This window comes from Pelodiscus sinensis, chromosome 27 (genome assembly GCF_049634645.1).
Source record: "Pelodiscus sinensis isolate JC-2024 chromosome 27, ASM4963464v1, whole genome shotgun sequence".
Classification (NCBI taxonomy): domain Eukaryota; kingdom Metazoa; phylum Chordata; order Testudines; family Trionychidae; genus Pelodiscus; species Pelodiscus sinensis.
This window is the reverse complement of record NC_134737.1, coordinates 12,267,526-12,283,331: the sequence shown is the minus strand read 5'-3', so window position 1 is coordinate 12,283,331 and position 15,806 is coordinate 12,267,526. Positions and strand designations below refer to the sequence as shown.

General features: G+C 52.7%; 1 protein-coding gene across 1 annotated transcript in view; it reads right to left on the bottom strand.

Annotated features, from left to right (window-relative positions):
* DEF6 (DEF6 guanine nucleotide exchange factor) overlaps positions 1-15,149 on the bottom strand; it is a 49,149-nt gene extending 34,000 nt beyond the window's left edge. The window contains exon 1 of the mRNA XM_075910414.1: positions 14,628-15,149. Coding sequence (XP_075766529.1) covers positions 14,628-14,723 — 96 coding nt within the window. The 5' untranslated portion in view covers positions 14,724-15,149. The remainder of the gene's footprint in view (positions 1-14,627) is intronic.
* Between the last annotated feature and the right edge of the window lie 657 nt (positions 15,150-15,806).

Sequence of the window (15,806 nt, the reverse complement as noted above, 5' to 3'; positions counted from 1 at the left end):
CTCGGATGCACTGAATCCTGACCTATGGAGAAGGTCTATTGTTCCCTGAGTCTGCCTCCCTATAGACCCTCTGCTATAGTAGATGTCAAGGTTGAGAAGGTAAGTTTCCCCCAGAAAAGAAAATAACTCACGCTTAGACTGGGTATTTTCTTAGCCTAACTAGTTTTATGCCATACACCAGTCCTGGAACAGAAATGGTCACAAACAGCACCTGTGCAGTCCCCTCTGTCTGATACAGCAGCCCAAACACCAAAGACCAATTCCCACAAAGACCTGCCCAAGTATTTAGTAGATCAAGGCATCCAGCAAACTCTGCAGCTGTTTGCAAAGGCCTCTCCAATGAGCCTGCATCACAAACGGACAGCACTGCTCTTCTTCCAGGACTGAACACTGCTTGCACGCAAGGGAAAATGTGCAAGACTCCATGTAACAGGCCATCTGCTGATCCCTGACATAACAGTATTGTAGTTTCTGAAAATGAATCCTAGCAATTCCATCGGTGCCACACCAACCTGCACCTAAGGTGGGCCAAAGCTTTTCTGTATTTTCAAAGGGAAGTTGGGTTTTCAAGAAAAAAAGATTTTCTCGGCAAGTGCCTGCAACCCACAGAAAATATTCACACGGAGGTTTGTTTTTTCCATCTGCATCTAAATTTTCCATCAGAGAACAATTTTCCAACCAATTCTCTTTATACAACCTATCCCATAGACCTTCACATTCGCTCTCCCACACCTCCTCCACCTTCTCACCTTACTTTACAAAATCTCATTGACACGGTGACTTCCTGGTATGCTGGTACAACCCTAGCCACTCAGCTTCCCCCCAGCCCAGAAACACTGTCTCCTAGAGACGCTGCTTCCTGGAGCAGAGGGCAGAGACCTTGGTACACTGTGAGCAGGGAGGATTAGCTCCCCCCCTCGCCCCCAAGCCTGCTTGCTTCTCCAAAATCTTAGGACTTACCTACGTGCACAACACACCCCCTGGGTTTGCCATACTAGTGCCCCACTGGCTGGGACAGATGTCAGTCAGAAAGCGGAACAGTTCTAACTAGTCACAGTTCACTAGAAAGGCGGGACAAAGCAGCCTGGAGGGATAGTGGCCTGTGCTCCTAGTAGGGTCGCCAACCCTCAGGATCGTCCCCAGGAATCTTCAATGAAAGATTGGGTCACGAGATGAAACCTCCAGATCTACGTCCAGTCCAAACTGGCTGCCCTCACTCTGGAGGCTGGAGGGAACAAGGGGAATATTCATCCCGCTTTCACCTGCAGATCGCAGAGCACAGGCAAAGACATTCACGTCTCACCCACTGCGAGCTGCCATCAGCTCCCGGTTACAGCTGGCCAGACTCCCTCCCTGAAGGGGCAAGAGACTTGTCCCAGGTCATGTGCCGCGCCGCAGCCGAGCCAGCAAGAGAACCCGGGAGAGTTCACTCCCTGCTCCACGCATTACAGCCGTGTCCGCATTGCTGGAACAGCGGCCACAGCAAGAGACTCATCATAGAATCATAGAACCAGAGAGCTAGAAGAGACCTCAGAAGGTCATCAAGTCCAGCCCCTGCTCTAGGCAGGACCAGTCCCAATTAAATCACCTTGGCCAGGGCTTTGTCTAGCCGAGACTTAAACACCTCTAAGGATAGAAACTCAGGGATTTCCCTATACACCCCCCTATGGTGTATACCTCCCGAATTTCCCCCAAACCCCTCCAGTTTTGTGAACTATGGTGCCATACAGCCCACCTTCACCCTCACGCTCTCACCCCTCATCGGCCCAGCCCCCCCCCCATGTAAATTCAAGCATCATACCCCCTAATTTCATTTCCTGGGGAGGCTACACTACTTCCCTAGGGAACCCATTCCAGTGCTTCCCCACCCTCCTAGTGAAATAGTTTTTCCTAATATCCAACCTAGACCTCCCCCACTGTAACTTGAGACCATTGCTTCTTGTTCTGCCATCCGTCACTACTGAGAACAGCCTTTCTCCAGCCTGTTTGGAACCTCCCTTCAGGAAGTTGAAGGCTGCTATCAAATCCCACCTCACTCTTCTCTTCTGCAGACTAAATAGACCCAATTCCCTTACTCTCTCCTCATGGGTCATATGCTCCAGCCCCCTAACCATTTTGCTCGCCCTCCACTGTACCCTCTCTAATGCATCCACAATCTTCCAGTAATTGGGGCCCAGAACTGGACACAATACTCCACATGTGGCCTCACCAGAGCTAAATAAAGAGGAATCATTACATCTCTGGATCTACTGGCAATGCTCCTCTTAATGCAACCTAATATGCCATTAGCCTTCTTGGCTACAAGGGCACACTGCTGACTCATATCCAGCTTCTCGTAAATTGTAATCCCCAGGTCCTTTTCTGCAGAACTGCTACTTAGCCATTCAGTTCCCAGCCTGTAACAATGCTTGGGATTCTTCCGTCCCAAGTGCAGGACTCTACAATTGTCCTTCTTGAACCTCATCAGATTTCTCTTGGTCCAATCCTCCAATTTATCTAAGTCACTCTGGACTCTATCCCTGCCCTCCAGCGTATCTACCTCTCCCCCTAGCTTGGTGTCATCCGCAAACTTGCTGAGGGTGCAATCCATCCCCTCATCCAGGTCATTAATAAAGATGTTGAACAAAACTGGTCCCAGAACTGAACCTTGGGGCACTCCACTAGAAACCGACCGCCATCCTGACATCGAGCCATTGATCACTACCCGCTGGGCCCTACCTTCCAGCCAGCTTTCTATCCATCTTACCGTCCATTTATCCAATCCATATTCCCTTAACTTGCTGGCAAGAATATTGTGGGAGATTCTATCAAAAGCCTTGCTAAAGTCAAGCACTCATCCACTGACTTTCCCATGTCCACAGAGCCAGTTATCTCATCATTGATGCTAATCAGATTGGTCAGGTGTGACTTGCCCTTCATGAATCCATGCTGACTATTCCTGATCACCTTCCCCTCTTCCAAGTGCTTCAAAATGAACTCCTTGAGGATCCCCTCCATGATTTTTCCAGGGACTGAGGAAAGACTGACCAGCCGATAGTTCCCTGCATAATCCCACTTCCCTTTTTTAAAGAGAGGCACTACATTTGCCTTTTTCCAATCATCCAGGATCTCTGCCCATCTCCACGACTTTTCAAAGATAATGGCCAAAGGCTCCTCAATGACATTTGTCAACTCCCTCAGTTCCCTTCGGATGCATTAAGTCCGGACCCATGGATTTATGTATGTTTAGCTTTTCTAAATAGTTCCTAACCTGTTCTTTTCCCACCAAGGTCTGTCTACCTGTGTCCCATATTGCGTCACTTAGCGCATTAGTCTGGGAGTCGACCTTGTCCATGAAGACAGAGGCAAAGAAAGCATTGAGTACTTCAGCTTTCCCCACATCATCTGTCACTAGGTTACCTCCTTCATCCAGTAGGGGCCCCACACCCTCTCTGATCACCCTCTTATTGCTAACATGCTTGTAGAAACCTCTCGTTATCCTTCACATCCCTCGTGAGTAGCAATTCCAATTGCACTTTCGCCTTCCTGATAACCCCTGGCATTCTCGAGTTATACGTTTATACCTCTCCCTAGTCATCTGTCCAAGTTTCCACTTTTTGTAAGCTCCCTTTTTATGCTTAAGTTCACCAAGGTTTTCCCTGGTAAGCCAGTCCGGTCTCCTACCATGTTTGCTTCTCTTGCTACACATTGGGATCATTTGTTTCTGTGCCTTCAATAAGGCTTCTTTAAAATACTGCCAGCTCTCCTGGACTCCTTTCCCCTTCATGTTAGCATCCCAGGGGATTCTGCCCATCAGGTCTCTGAGGGAGTCAAAGTCTGTTTTTCTGCACTCCGAGGTGTGTATTTTACTACTCTCTTTTCTTCCTTTGGTTAGGATCCTGAAATCTACCATCACATGACCACTGCTTCCCAGGCTGTCACCCACCTCTACTTCCCCTATTAGTTCCTCCCTGTTTGTGAGCAGCAGGTCAAGCTGCGCACGGCCCTTGGTCGGATCCTTCAGCACTTGTTCCAAGAAGTTATCCCTAACATTCTCCAAAAACTTCCAGGATTGCCTGTGTACTGCCGTAATGGTCTCCCAACAGATGTCAGGGTGATTAAAGTCGCCCATGAGAATCAGGGCCTGCGATCTGGAAACTTCTCTCAGTTGTCCAAAGAGAGCCTCATCTACCTCATCCACCTGATTCGGTGGCCTCAGGGGCGGCCTGAGACGAGCTGCCGGCAACTGGTGCCCCAGGCGGAATGTGCGATCAGCACCCCCACCTCCGAGACGAGTTGCTGGCAACCGGAGCCCTAGGTGTAATGCACGATCGGCGCCCCTGCATCCAAAGCCCTCAACAGCAGTGCGTCATCATTGGGCACCCCGTTTAATGCAGCGCCCGAGGCGACTGCCGAGTCTGCCTGTATGTAAGAGCCGCTGTTCGGTGGCCTGTAGCAGACACCAGACACATCATCACTGCTGTTGCTTACACCTCTAAACTTCACCCATAGACTCTCAACAGGCTTTTCTCCCTCTATATACTGGAGCTCTGAGCAATCGTAGTGCTCTCTTTGTATAGTGCAACTCCTCCTCCTTTTCTCCCCTGCCTGTTCTTCCTGAACAGTCTATACCCTTCCATGACAGCGCTCCAGTCATGCGAGTCATCCCACCAAGTCTCTGTTATCTCTATCAAATCATAGTTCTTGGACTGGGCCAGGGCCTCCAGTTCTTCCTTTTTGTTACCCAGGCTTCTCGCATTGGTGTACAAACACCCTAGATAACCAGTTGATCGCCCTACCCTCTCCATTCGAATCAGGGGTCCTCCTTTGTTGCTCCTTCCTCTTGGTGTTTCTTCCTGGTATCCGACATCCCCACTCCCCTCAGGGTTTTGGTCATTGTCCCCCAACAAACCTAGTTTAAAGCCCTCCTCTCTAGGTTTGCAAGCCTGCCCGTGAAGATGCTCCTTCCTCTCTTGGTTAGGTGGATCCCATCTCTTCCTAACAACACTTGTGCCCGGAACAGAATCCCATCCCATAAAGATGACTTGCCTGTCAGAAGCAAGACCAGGACAGAGCTGGGAACAGAGTGCAGGCACCCTAGATCCCAGACCCTGGACTGTGATACCGTCTCAGCTTGCAACAGCAGCTACTGAACAGAGGAACCTCACAGCCTCCCGAATGGACACAAGGAAAGCCGCCCCTCTGGAAGCAGGTCAGAATAACACAGGACTAGTTTGGTACGCACCAGCCACCTGCCAACATCGCTAGCTTGTAATAGCCAGTAAAGGGCAACAGGCCTGTGTGGCAAAGGCGGTCCGGGCCGAGGAACAGCTGGCCTAAGGAGGGATGTTTGGGATCTGCAGGGGTTAGTGCCTATCTAGCCCATCCTCCAGGGGCCAGTACAGCATCCCACTAGGATACATTCTCCGCGCTTGGTCCAGTTCTCCTTGTACATGACTTGGCCTCCACCATAGCCCTGTCCCTCACACTCAAGTACCTCAGGGTTAGGGAGTCAAGCCCCCAATCTGTGTCCAACCAATCATCTTCCTTCACTCCATTTCATCCCCGTCAGTCCCCTCCCCTCCTCCGGCCAGGTGTTTCCATAGGTCAGCTGTTCAGCGTCTGATGCTTTCATCAGGCATCCGTGTCCCTGACCCCTCTCTTTGTGAATCGGCCCCCTCGGGCCCTGCATGATGGGCCGGGGTGAACAAAGTCAGTCAGTCCAGCCCCGGGCAGCAGCTGTGCTCGGACCGTCCTCCACACCGCGTACTGCACGAGCATAGCAACTGGAGACATCCCAGAGGGCGGTTCTGTATTGGGAGCAGCCATGCCACGTCCCTAGCCAGCCTGCCCTTCCCCACAATCCAGCCCAGGGCAGGTGTGTGCTGGAGGTGGGGAGTGATGTGTGGCTACTTCTGTAGCGGAGACAGAAGCAATGCGGATCGTAATTACAGCCCTTGCTACCAATCCGTGCCTGTGTTCACGCCACCTTGTAACACCTCCACCCTTCAGACACATGCTGATTCCCGAGTGGGTAAGACTGACTTCAATGCCCCTCTCTTTGTCCGCGTGGATGGCAAAAGCACTTCACAACCATTCATTCATGATGCTTCTGCATATCCCTGCCATGGAGGTCAGTATCGCTAACCCCGCTCAAAGGCAGGGCTAAGTCATGACAAAGAGGCAAAGGGACTTGCCCAAGGTCCCACTGAAAGTCAGTGGCAAAGCTGGGGATAAAATCCCTCCTGATTCCCAGCTCATTGCTCTAACTGCTGCTGCAGCCCCTTCCTCTGCATTGGCATGGGCACACTAATTTAGCATTGTGTTAATAATCAGCTCTATTTGGGTATGTAGATCTCAGGGCAGATGCTCATTCCCACCAAGACTGACAGACACCGCTCTAGTACAAATGACATTTGTGCTCATTTAAAAGCCACTTTACGCTGCCAGAGCCAAGCGGCCAGTGGAGGATCAGGCCCTAAACCCGTGAGTATTGCACACCGCTCTGCTTTGGGAAGAACCTTCCCTTCGGGGGACCTCTGGATGGCGACACAGACCAAGCCAGTCAACCAGTCACTAACTGCAGGGTCACCCCTTTGGCACCGGGGGCCTGGAGCTCGGCCAACACCTGCACCAAGGCTGCCAACGCAGGCTGGGATCGCGTGGCGCTGGGTGTTACGCAGACACAGTGAAACCGACCAAGACTCCTTAAACTCATTTGACCCTGGCCACCAAACAGCCATAGACCGGGCTCCTGCTCACACAAGCTGGATTCAGAGCAGCTGTGTCTGAGGTAGCACCCCCCTTTCTAGCCTGGCCATCACCCACTACCCTTTGGGTGCCCGGAGTAACGGGCACTGCCCTTTGACTCTCCCCCTACAGCCAGTCCTATCCAGCCTCCTACAGTCCCCATCCAGGATTCCCCGCATCCACTGCCCCTGCCTTCTCCCAACCCTGTATTCATGCCCCGCTTATGGAAAGAGGATCGTTTAATGCCGTAGCCACATGTGGCTATTTGGCTGGTTGAGTGTGTCTAGTTCACTATAGCAGTAGCCACCTGCTATAGAACTGGTTGGACCCCACAGCTCTAATGCCATTGCCCTGTTCACCCACCTCGGCACAATACTTTGTCAACCTGTGGAACTCCTTGCCAGGGGATGCTGTGAAGGCCAAAACTATAACAAGGTTCAAAAAAGAACTAGGTAAGTTCCTGGAGGATAGGCCCATCAGTGGCTAACAGCCCACATGAGCAGGGATGCTTAGACTGTGTGTCAGAGGCTGGGAATGGGTGATAGGGGAGGAATCACTTGCGTCCCGGCTCCGTTCACCTCCTCTGGGGCACCTGCCATTGGCCACTGTGGGAAGACAGGATACTGGGCTAGATGGTCGGACCCAGCCTGGATATTTGTATGCACAGGTGACAAATGCAGACTGCGTACCAGCGTAACCACATCCCCTCTGCAGCACGTTGGCCTCTCTTCGCCGAGCTGAACGTGGAAAGACAATCAGCTTCTGTAGGTGGCTCTAAACGCACAAGCTGCAGCAGGCACCAGTTTGAGCCGGGGGTGGAATAGTTAACACCAACAGAGAACGGCAGCTCCTTTTCGTCTCCCTTGCGGGCCATGCCGGGGGTGAATGCCTCTCCCAGCCAGGTCTTGCATGTTCAAAGGTGACCCGATGCTGCCACACTGGCAGGACCAGGGCGGGGAGATTCCAGTGGCGGAGCCCAGAGGAAGGGAATGTTGCCTAGTGGTTACAGCCAGAGCCAGGCATTCTAAATTTTGCCACAGACGTGGGGTGTGATGCTGGGGCAAATGCCTTAACTGCTCCATGCCTGGGTTTCCCACCAGCAAAAGGAGGTTAATCCGTGTGAGCTCTTGTTTGCAAAGTACCGTGAGACCATCAGCGGAAAGGAACCGTACTAGCATAAGGTCTCATAACACGGGTGGGGAGCCTCAGGCCCAGGCGTTGGATGTGGGCCCCAGCTTGCCTGGATCCAGCCTCCCGAGGGTCAGGGCCCCCCCCAGAGTTGGGGAACCCGCGCTGGCGCTCCAGCCCCTCCCTGCCTCCTCACTTGTGTGCAGCCCCCGTCTGATTTTCCTATGGGTGTCATAACAGTATCATCAACCTGCGTGTGACAGACCGTGGCCTGGGATGCCAACGTGCTGATTTCCTACCCGGGCAATGTGGAAAGCCAGAACTACCAGCTTGGTTTGAGAGGGGGAAGGTTTCCCCTGGGACTGTGTCCTAGCGAACGGAGGCTGCAGGGACAGCTCTCTGGGAAGCAGATGTGCCCTCGAGCTCCGTCCATCTTGCGTTCAACCCAGCCCTGGATGAGCCTGCTCCTTCCTAGTGCTAGGCCTTTCCGAGCACGGCAACATTTACTGACCCATTGCTGGCCTCTTGCAGGCCCCAAGCCCATGCTCTGCCCAACCAGCCCCCACATACTCAGCTTCCTCCTGCTGCTGCCCCGCCAGCTGCTCTCACTCTGCCCCTTCTGAGAGCAGCCAGCCAGACCCCGCATTGGCCCCGGAGAGCCCATCAGAAAAGCACGTGGAAAAGGAACTACATGCCAGATTGTTCCCTATAAAAGAAAACAATGCTAAGGCGGCAGGAAACACCGCCAGGTTCCCCTTTGAATTTCCTCTTGCTCATTCTGCTGTGGGCAGACTTAAGCCCCCGCCCCTGTGAAACTGACATAAGCTGGGTCCCATCAGACCCGTCCATCTCGCACCGGAAATGGCTGCCTTTGTGGTCTCTGTGCGTGCCCATTTGTGAAGTGCTTTGATCTTTCAGGATGAAGAGAAACAGAAAGGAGGTAACTGGTGGAGAGCTGCCTCGTGTCCACATCTGCAGAGACCCGCTACTCACTTTTGGAGCTATGGATTGGAAAGATATGAAATGTAGGATCCATGCAGGGCTCCAGTAATTCACTCCCACCGCCCCCTGGACCCTTCATTCTCATTCCTTCTTCCCACCACAGGTCACACCCTTGACATGTCACTCCACGCCTCTACTTTTCTGAGAGACGTGTTCGTTCCATTTCCTAGAATACTCGCAGCCCTTTCCTACTCTGTCCTGCCACCCACACCAACAGCAGCACTTCCCCTATCAGTGCTTTGTGGAACTCCACAGCTGCTAACCTTTCGCTACCTCGACCCCACATGATTAAACGGTGACACAGGGGCCTTCGGCAACATTTTTCCATCCTTCTTGTAGGAGTTGCAGTTCGACCACGACTTTCGGCCACGCCAGACTGTGGAGCTGCACTGAATGCCTTTGCTGACATCAAGAATCGTCTATTGTGCTCCCCCAAGCTCTCATTTTGACAAAGAGCAATATTAATGAGCCTCTTGAAAAACTCTGAAGAGCAGCTTGTTGAGAAACAAAGCCAGGGCTGTATCCTCTGTTCTTCACTTTCCCTCCTCCCTCGCCCTTGTTGATTGCTGGCCAAAGCTTAGAAAGTCAGGAAAAAGTATTTCTCTTCCTGATTCTGCCACTGATTCACTACATGACCTTGCTTTTAATTCTTGGCTACACACAAGTTGCACCAGAGAAGCTAAAATTATTTCTCATGTGTATTGCGGGAATGCCAGAGAACACCACTCACAGACCAGGTGCTGTACAAACACAGGACAAAAAATCTCTGCTCTGAAGCACGGACAGTGTGATCGAGGCCTAGTGAGGCGACTCTTAGGGCAGACGCGGTTGTATTGATACTAGATTTACCCAGCGTTGCTCGGGTCCTTACTGCAATTAATACTGTTTTTGGAAAATAAAATTAAAACGGCCACGCTTCAGTTAAATCATTGCTCTGGAGTGGAGATGAGAGGTTCAGTACACAGGCTGCCCCAGGGCAGTCCCCCACCGACCCCGAACTCCATGGCTTTGAAATGCACAAGAGCCCCCACCGGGGACACTTGTGCATTCCAAAGTTGGCACCCGCGTGCAGCCCGGAGGCAGGGGGACTTCCCGCTGGCCCTGGGCTGAACGCGGTGTTCTGCCATCCTTCTTCGAAATGTACAAGAGCCCCAGCGGTGGCTTTTGTACATTTCAAAGGAGGAATGCGGAAGGGCCTATCGACTAGTCGACTCGTCAATTAACCGCATTTTAACATCCTTAATACGAATGGAGGGAGAGCTTCAGCTCCCTTCCCCGCCCTTCCTAAAAGGCACTTGAGAGGTGGGAGGCTCAGGGCTGGGGCATTCCTGGAGGGGGGGGGGGCGCCCCCAGCCTGCCCCTTTCACATGCCTGGTGATTTGGTGTCTCTTTCGGTATGGTTTTCTGAGGAGCAGTCCCATTCCAGCCACATCCCATTGTCCTGGCACAACCAAATCCTGACCTTGCTTCAAGTTATGATCAGAGGAAGCTACCTACCAAATTTAGTAGCTTGAACGCTTACGGTTTAGGAGAAGCAAATTACAGGACTATGTAGCACTTTAAAGACTAACAAGATGGTTTATTAGATGATGAGCTTTCGTGGGCCAGACCCACTTCCTCATCATCTAATAAACCATCTTGTTAGTCTTTAAAGTGCTACATAGTCCTGTGTTTTGCTTCAGCTACCCCAGACTAACACGGCTACATTTCTATTACGGCTTAGGAGTCCTTGAGCAGACAGACTCACTCTCTCAAACACACAGTCGATAAATATGCATCGCTGATACCAGTCTGGGACGGGAATGGGATTACGCACCTTTACACCCGTATAACTACACCCACACAAAGTTATAGGAATCGAATCAGTAACGTTGCATCCCCCTGACTGCCACAGCTAGTATAAAAACCTAAGTTAAAAACCTAAGTTAAACTGGAACAACCACTTTCTGCTCCCCTCCTCCACATGGGCCCATACTGGGCTAAACCTCCCTCCACACCGATTTCTGAACTGATTTCACAAAATCCCTTTTAAAAAAATCAGCTCTTTAGCTAAGCCGGCACAGCTCCTGGGTCGGAGCCCCCGGGGGTGCACACCCACCTGCAAAGCCCCTCTGAGTTCCAGGGTCCGCAGGGGTGCTGCCCACCTCTCTGCGCCACGCCAGGCCACACACTGCAGTCAGCTGAGCCGCTGGGTGGGTCTTGTGCAGTGGATTGTGGGACAGCACTGTTGGCGTATCAGCAGGCTGGTGATTTCGCCTGTGTCCTCACTGCAAAGTGTGCAGGCCACTAGTGTGAGTGACCGCTGGGCTCTCACACCCATGCCCCGCCAGGCTCAGGTGGGAGAGTTTCGTGGTTACAAGCCAGGCTGATCCAAGGACCCTAGAGGAGTCATCACCCAAACCTCCTAATCCGACACTGAAAAGTCCAGTCCCGTGACTCAGTTTCCCCATCTGTACACTGTCAATTCGTGGCCCGGCTGCAGCTGACAAGGCCTGAAGGTGTCTCAGGAGCAGGCCAAAAAGGACAGAGCCCGAGTCCTGTGGGTGAACAAAGCAATCTGGCCACATGGACCAATCAAACCTGCGGCCAGGATGGTGCCGCTGCCCTGCCCCTGCGCTGGAGAGGAGGGAGACTGAATAGAAGCAGAATGGCCCGGCCTTCCTTTCTTTTCCCTTCCCAGGAGGCAGCAGCAGCAGGTCTTTCAATGCAAAAATCACATCAAGGCAGTGCACAGACTAGCCTGGCCTAGGGCACTATTCAGCATTTTTTGGGGGGACCACTGACTTGGGGGCTGGTTTTTGGAAGCACTGAGCACCCAGAACTCCAACCAAAGCTCACGGGACCTACGGGTGCTCAGTGCCTCGGACCATAAGGCCCTTTCTGTTCCACTGCAGCCGAGTGGCATGAGCACTCAGAGACCTGTGGTCTGCTGGAGGCCCCAGGCAAGGCACTTTCCTACTGTGCCTCAGTTTCCCCACATATAACATGGGCCTAGTGACACCAGCCATCTTTGTGAAGCACTTTGAGATCCACTGTTGTCAGAGTTAGGGATTTTTAACTAGCCTCTAATCCCTGTCGTCTCTCTGCCTCCAGCCTTCCCATCTTACAAACCCAGGCTCCCAATGCCCTCCCCTAGCCCCAGCCTGTAATTTACAAGAGTTTCAGAACAGGTGAGCAGTGTTCCCTGTAAGCTGGGCGCTTGTGCGGCCACCCAGCCGATTAGCAAGCAGAACACCCACAGCTAGATTTTAGTGGTGCACACTGGCACATGCCTCAGCGCATGTAAAACATTTATTCACACGTAGAGGGGAAAAATTAGAGGGAACATTGACGTGAAGCATTTAAATTCCGAGGCCACACGTTTCTTTTCGTCTCTCCCTGGCCCACGGGGTACAGAAGGCAAGAATCAGCAGAATCACACGAGGGCAAGTGCAATGCGACACGCCACCACGCTTTGCAGCTTCCGGGTGCCTTCTGTCTTGGGTAGGCTCATCCCTCCCAGCCATCTGGCTGGGGACCCCACAGCCACACCCATGCGTGCAGAGCTGGTCAGTGAGGCACAGAGAGGGTCGCTGCCTCGTCCAAGATCACACCTGCTCTACTGCAGCACAGGGAACAGAACCCAGAGCGCTTGACTCGGTTCCTAACCGCAAGACTACCCTTCCTTCCTGCACAAATACATGAAACATGCCCGGAGTCGAGAGAACGACGCTCAGCCCAAGAGCTTACCACATCCCCTGCTGCCAGGCCTGTGGGTGGCGGGAACAGAGCGAGAGACTGTTACATTTCACTGCCCAAAAGCGATGGCTGGGACTGGCAAGAGGGGCCTGGCTTTTGTATAATCCACCCCCAGGATGACAGGGACAGCTGTCGCTTTAAAGGCTATGGGGTGCTTTCTTCCCTTGATCGAAAGCCTCCTTGCAGCAGTACGCAAGGCTGCAGGAACGGCAGACCCCCCCATGGCACTTGACTGTCAGACTATGCCAGCGCAGCAGGGGACACTCAGGATAACGTGGGGTCTATGCCCCGAGGGCAGGGTTTTCTTCAACCTCTGCTCTGATGGCTTGGCATTTCTGGTGTCATTAGCAATAAGCAGCAGGCGTGGGTGGGACAGAAACAAATCTAGGCCAGAGGAACGGCCGGATACCTGGTACCAAGAGAGACTTGATCTCTCCGCCCTGCCCACAGCCAGGCTGAAACTCTCAAGCGTGGCGAGACCCAGCATGGGACAAAACAAAAGGCATCCCCACCCCCAGCACAGCACGTATGGGCAAGCGCCAGGAGGCTGCTGCTCTCACTGGCCGGTCGACGTTCTCACCCCGACACACGTGGGAATAAGGGCTTGAGAGGCAAATGGTGGGGGAGGGAAACCTGGATTCTGCTCTGAAGAGCAAATCTGGAAAAATGGCACCAGCTGTAAAAATCCCGGAAGCCAAACGCTGCACTTTGCAAGCCCAGAGCCGTGCAAGCGGGCCTGCAGAAGGGTGCCCACTAGGGCTTGCCAAAGTGCCAAGCGGGTGAGGTGCCCAGCTCCCAAGGAAAGTCAAAGGGAGTTAGGTGCCCAACTCAGGCGCCTTTGGGAGTCCCGGCAGACACCCAGCTGCCTCTTTAAGTGTGTAAATCTCTTTATAAATGTGGCCTCACTGATCAGCTGTTTGTCGGCTCAGCGCGGCAGCCATGTAAATTTAAATGAAGCCGCGATTATTTAAATCGCGGCTTCATTTCCCTTTGCCGATCTGTCTAATCTATATGCCTCCATCGACAGAGCCATGTAGTCTAGACACACCTCAAGTGTCAAGTAGGGTTCTTAGAAGCACGATTATTCTCCACAAAACAGAAAGCCAAAACTTTCATTAATTTCTCAGCCCTTACCCAGGCACAACTCCCATTGAGTTTAGCAGAATTTGACTCAGAGAACACAAGTCATTTCCCTGCTATTCGGTGGCGGGGTACTTGGCTACTTTCCATACATGAGGCTGTGGCACATCAAAACTCATCACACGTACATGCAGCAACTGCCAACTTCCTTCTGTTGCAATATTTCAGTCTTGTGTGTGTTTACCTCGCAGGTTGCGTTCCACATTACAAAAATGCTGACCAAATTCTTCAGACCCAGGGATCTACAGCTAAACCAGATATCCTGCAATTCTCATTGGCGTCTACTGAGCTGAATAACGTAGGTAGAAGAAACATTTTTAAAAACGAGGGAAAATGGGTTTGGGGCTCCATACAACTCAGGAGCCTTTTTGAAGCTTATGGGTGATCAGGGTAAAACCAAAAAAAAAGCTATTTTTGGTCAAACCATGAAGGACTGAAAAGTGTTTATTTTTAAAATGTTCTTCCTGCCAAGGGAGGGGGTGAAATGCAACAGGAAGGAGACAAATACATGACAGAGAAAGAAAAAAAAAAGTGGGTTCCTCACCTGGGATTAAGGTGGGTGAGAAACATTGTGAAAGTGGCCAAGATTGGAAGATTTCCACCCCAGAAAGGGGCTACTTCCTAACTCAGCTCTTTGGGAAGACCCCATCGCTTTGCCCCTCGTTTACACAAACGTCAATCAAAGACCGAGCCCGGGATAAGCCGTGGCACTGGCTATGCGCAATGTGAGTTTTGTATCCCCACTGCAGCCTACAGAGCTGCAAAGCAGCATCCAGCTCTGCCTCGTGCTCCCAACAGCGCTGTGACCCCCCCAAGGGCAAAGCAGAGAGCAGATCGGGACTCAGAAACCCCAGAGCCCCTCCCCGTCGCTTCCGCGTCTCTCTACTCACTTTCAGCTGGGATTTGGACACTTTGCCACTTTTCTCCACATCCAGGGCGGTGAAGGCGTACCAGATGGATTTTAAAAGCTCGGCTCGCAGGTCCATGGCTAGAGGCACAGATGACAGCGCCTGCTCCGTCAACGAGGATCCGGTTTCAGGAAGCTGACTCTTGTGCCAACAGGCCTCAGAATCCTGAATTGAGGGGCAGCAGCGCCATCTGATGACTGCCCCTCGGATAGGCCCGACAGCACTCCCATGCCTGGCCAGATGAAGATACTCCCCTTTCTGCCCTGCACCGGGGCATCAGTCCACCTCACTCGACTCTGCATTACCTTGCCTCTTCAACCGCCTACCCCCACATTTTAGGCACAATCTCAGCTCTGGACACAGGATTTGAGACTGGATATTACCAGCACTTGGCCATGCTCAAGCCACTGGCTGATCTGTTAGCTGGGTCTAAAGCCAGCCTGGTTGATCAGACAGCATCTTAATGATCTGGCAGCGGGACTTCCCAGTGCCCTGCAGCTGCTACATGTGTTCTGCCAATAGCCGCTGCTGGGCATGGCACCTCCCCGCACCCACAAAAGGGGAACAGATGCGAAATTTCTCAGCCCTTTGCCTGACAAATTTTGCTTTCGGCCCAAGTTTGAGACCAGACCGGAGAATCCCAGGGAGCGGGAACTGCTGAGGGCTGGGCAGGTGGCTGGCTGGGCAGTAACTCCGGATTTGTCTACACTTAAAAGTTTAAAGCACAGCCGCGGCAGCGCTTCAAAGCATGACCGCGGCACGAGCGCTGAGAATGCTCCCAGTGACCTATGTAAACCACCTCCACAAGGGGAGTAGGCTCCCAGTGCTGTAGCCTGGGTCACACTGGCGCTTTGCAGTGCTATAGCTTGCTGCACTCGAGGGGGAGGGGGAAGAGGTTCCCACACCCCTGTGCCCATGGGCGGCAGGTGATGTAGGCAAGGGAAAGCATTGCCTTCCCAAATTGTCTGCACTGCCCAGTTGCCTGGGAGGGGCTGGGGGACGCTTGGTAGCCTGGATCCCCGGCGGTCCAGAAAGATTGAGGCCATGCCACACGGCAGCCCTGGCCCTCAGCTGGGGTGGGCGTGGCTTGGCTGGAGAGTGGGGGAAAGGGTGTGAAGGAGCATGGTCTCAGGGAAGGGAAGGGGAGTCAGGTGTTGGGCC